Below are 4,412 nucleotides of genomic sequence, written 5' to 3' on the forward strand. Positions count from 1 at the left end.
AGAGACGCTGTGTGCACCACAGAGTTTTCATGTATGTCAGAGACGCTGTGTGCTCCATAGAGTTTTCATGTATGTCAGAGACGCTGTGTGCTCCATAGAGTTTTCATGTATGTCAGAGACGCTGTGTGCTCCATAGAGTTTTCGTGTATGTCAGAGACGCTGTGTGCTCCATAGAGTTTTCGTGTATGTCAGAGATGCTGTGTGCTCCATAGAGTTTTCATGTATGTCAGAGATGCTGTGTGCTCCAGAGTTTTCAATGGCTAATTTTTTTGGAAGCCGACAGTCAGATGGTTCTTCTGAGGCACCTCTAAGTGGACTCTAGCTTCCAACCTTTCAGTTAGCAGCTGAGTGAATTAATAGTTTATACCAATTCCCAGGTGAAATTAAATGCCTTTAAAGGTAGTTTGAATGTTTCTGGTGGTTGGACTGCCTTGTTATGTTGGGAATAGGTGATAATTTCCCCCTCAAAGTTAGGATTTAAAGAAGTACTGAATTAAACATATAACATGGAAACCTTAATTTCTTGGGTTATTTGTTGTTAACTGCTGTCAAATTGGTACCAACTCAACTTTATGCACAACAGAATAAAACACTGCCCAATCCTGTGCCAACCTCACAATCGTTGCTACACTTGAGTCCAATGCTGCTGCTACTGTGCCAATCTATCTCGCTGGGGGTCTTCCTCTTTTTTTCCAACCCATCACTTTACCAAGCATGATGGCCCTCTTCAGGGACTGGTCCCTCCTGATAATATGTCCGTAGTATAAGTGATGAAGTCTGGCCACCCTCGCTTCTAAAGGTGGATTATTTAGTGTTTGGTTAATTCAATCTTTGTTTCCCTTTCATTATTACTACCTTATCAAAATTATGATTTTATATGCTTAGAATAAAAAATTGACTAAGTAGGTTTATGAGCTATTATGAGAACAAGCTTGATGATAGTGGTTGTCGTTGTTATTGTTGGGTGCCATCGAGTCATACCAACTCATAGCGACCTTATGCACAGCAGAATGAAACACTGCCCAATCCTCACTACTGTTGCCACTTGGCCAATCTATCTCATTGGTGGTCTTCCTCTTTTTCTCTGACCCTCCACCTTACCAAACATGATATCCTTCTCCAGCGATTGGTCCCTCCTGACAATATGTACGAAGTATGAGAGACCAAGTTTGGCCATCTTGGCCTCCAAGGAGTACTCTGATTACACTTCTTCCAAGGTGGTGGTGGTGGTTATGTGGCCTTGAGTCAATTCCAACTCCTAGGGACCCTGTATAGGGTTTCTGAGGCTGTAATTTTTTTTATAGGAGCAGAAAGCATCATCTTTCTCCTGTGAAACGACTGGTAGATTCAAAGGCTGACCTGTGGTTAGCAGCCCAACTTGTAACCCACTATGCTACCAGGATTCCTTGAAGAGTATCAATGGAAACATCTAAAAGGCTGCCCCAACTAGCTCAGCCTTTAACTGATGATGGTTAAACTAGACTAAGCTGAGGAAGCCTCCAGGCTGGCTCTGACAGAGTACTGTTAGTGGAAGAACTGGTAAGGTGGTAGGAATACTAAAAACAACACAATAAGTTATATATGGCACTGAAAGAGAAATAACATCTTGGAAGTAGGGAAAACAGATCTGCTTCACATTTATTACTCTTCTGATGTTTTGATTTTTTTCCTTTTTAAACTTTATCCCAAAATATGGGTCTTAAATGGTATAATTGATTAATTCATTACCTGCGTCTACCATACAGGTGAGGAAAGAGGAGGGTGTCTAACATTTGGAAATATAGTTTCTTGTGGCTCTGAGCACTTGTCAAAACATGTCAGCTGTCCTTTAGCCTTGGGAAGCTGGCATTTACAATGAGGCTGGGCATGATTTGCCTAAATTTATGTAACTAAGGTAACTTTCTTATTATCAGCAGGCAGATCATACGGCTAAATCTCAGTATAAGACTTAGTGGGCAAAGGAGAACTGGACTGAGCACTGGCCACTATCAAGGTGGAAAGCTACAGGTATCTGGCAGCTGAAATACACTTGGGCTATCTCATTACAAAGTGAAAGACAGGCTGACTGTTCCTCATCACTTCAGAATTGAGGGGCTAACACTTATGAAAAGGAAAGCCCCGCTTTACCCACAGTCTCTACGCTCACTTGTGCCTGTACCTGGGCTTTATCAGAAGGCGCCCTGGTGGTACATCAGGTCAAGCATTAAGCACTGGGCTGCTAACCAAGAGGTGAGTGGTTCGAATCCACCAGCCACTCTATGGGAGCATGATGAGGTAATCTACTTCCATGAGGATTTAGTCTTGGAAACTCACGAGGTGGTTCTACTCTGTGCTACAGGGTCACCAGGAGCCAGAAGCCACACAACAACAGTGGGTTGGGTTTGGTTTTGGCCTTCTCTCAAATAACAGATGGCAGTGCTGGGCAGGCATATTGGACAAAGATTTCAAGTCCCACTTGCAGGAAGACATTTAAAAATGGTTCTGAAATGTCTTCAAGTGGGTTCATGCTGACATGAAGGGCGATTCCTGAAATTAGGGGTTAAACTTGGAATTCCCAAGGGGCAGGTATATTCTACCCTATACAGTCACTATGAGTGGGAATCTACTTGATGGCCGGTTTTTTGTGTTTTTTTTGAGGGGGTTGTTAGGATTAACTGGGGGTGGGAAGAGTAATGGTGGCTTAGTGGTAGAATTCCTGCCTTCCATGTAGGAGACCTGGGTTTGATTCCTGGACAATGTACCTCAAGTTCATTGGTGGCTTACCTGTTGCTATGGTGCTGACCAGTTTTCAGTGAAGCTTCCAAACTAAGACTTGGGAGAAAGGTCTGGCAACCTACTTCTGAAAATGAGCTAATGTAAAACCTGTGGATCACAGTGGTCTGATCTTGTTGTGCATGGGGTCACCATGAGTTGAGGGTCAATTCAATGGCCACTAAAACAGGACACTGCCGCCTGGCTGGGCTCAGTACCCAAGGCAGACAGAAATGTAGTCTTCCTCCAGTTTTACTTAATGATAATTTTCATATAACATCAATATTCACATAAAGGTTTTTAGAACCTAACCATATCAATAGTTGAGGAATGGGTATAATCAAGTTCCCAAAACTATATATTATCTCTGAGTCTGCATTATGGAATAAAGAATGAAAGAATAAAATCCCCTGTATACTGGCATTCTGTGATATATGTTAATTCTTTCTCTACCTTCCACTGTGATAGGGCAATACTTACACTTTTGCTTTGCTAGTTCGTGTATTAGATCTTCATACACTTGTGAAAAGAGGTCCCCTTCAGATTTTGTTCCATCTAGGTAAACTGAGAAATGGAAGAGAGGTAGTTCAAATGTTAATAGGCTGATTAGTAGTATAAGTACCTTTAAAAAAGGTGATGTGAAGGTTAATTTTATGACTAGGTTGTGGGGCCCAGTTAGTTGCTTGGTCAAACACTAGTCTAAATGTTGCTGGAATGTATTTTGTTGATATGATTAATATTTATAATAAGAAAACTCTTAATTTTAAAGGTAGATTATGCTCCATAATATGGATGGGTCTCATCTATTCAGTGGAAGGCCTTAAGAGCAACAACAGAGGTTTCCAGGCAAAGAAGGAATTCTGTCTCAAGACTGTAACATAAACATCCTGTTGGAGGAATTTCTGGTTTGCTGCCTACCCTATGGATTTTGGACTTGCCAGCGCTAACAATCACATGAATTAATTCCTAAAAATCAGTTTTATATATATATATATAGGTGGTGGTTGTTGGTGGTTTTGTGTTGTGGAATCGGTTCTGACTCATAGTCACCCTGCACAGGGTTTCCGAGGCTGTAAATCTTTACGGGAGCAGAAAGCCTCATCTTTCTCCTGTGGAACAGCTGGTAGTTTCGAACTGCTGGCCTTGTGGTTTGCCGCCCGATTTGTAAGTATGTGTATGTGTGTGTGTGTATACATATATATACATATATATATATATATATATATACATTCATGCATCTATATACACGTGTGTATGTTGTTTTTGTTGTTCTTAGGTGCTATCAAGTCAGTCCCGATTCATAGTGACCTTATACACAACAGAACAAGACACTGCCTGTTCCCGCCCCGTCCTCACAATCATTATTAAGCTTGAAGCCATTTCTGATGCCACTGTGCAAATTCACCTTGCTGGGGTTTCCTATTTTTCCCTGACCCTCCACTTTACCGAGCATGATATCCTTCTTAAGGGACCGGTCCTTCATAGTAACATGTCCCAATTATAAGAGATAAAGTCTCACCATCCTGTCTTCTAAGGTTGTACTTCTTCCAACATTTGTTCTTTTGGCAGTTCATGGCATTTAAAATATTCTTCTCTAACACCCTAACTCAAATGTATCAATTATTCTATTGTCTTCCTTATTCATTGTCGAACTTTCACAT

The 4,412-nt window shown here is 41.3% G+C and overlaps 1 protein-coding gene across 1 annotated transcript in view; it reads right to left on the bottom strand.

Annotated features, from left to right (window-relative positions):
- Nucleotides 1-4,412, bottom strand: part of NMRK1 (nicotinamide riboside kinase 1) — a 26,418-nt gene that overhangs the window by 2,731 nt on the left and 19,275 nt on the right. Inside the window, exon 7 of the mRNA XM_006834926.1 lies at nt 3,232-3,315. Coding sequence (XP_006834989.1) covers nt 3,232-3,315 — 84 coding nt within the window. The remainder of the gene's footprint in view (nt 1-3,231; nt 3,316-4,412) is intronic.

This window comes from Chrysochloris asiatica, unplaced genomic scaffold (assembly GCF_000296735.1).
Source record: "Chrysochloris asiatica unplaced genomic scaffold, ChrAsi1.0 scaffold00014, whole genome shotgun sequence".
Taxonomy (NCBI): Eukaryota; Metazoa; Chordata; class Mammalia; order Afrosoricida; family Chrysochloridae; genus Chrysochloris; species Chrysochloris asiatica.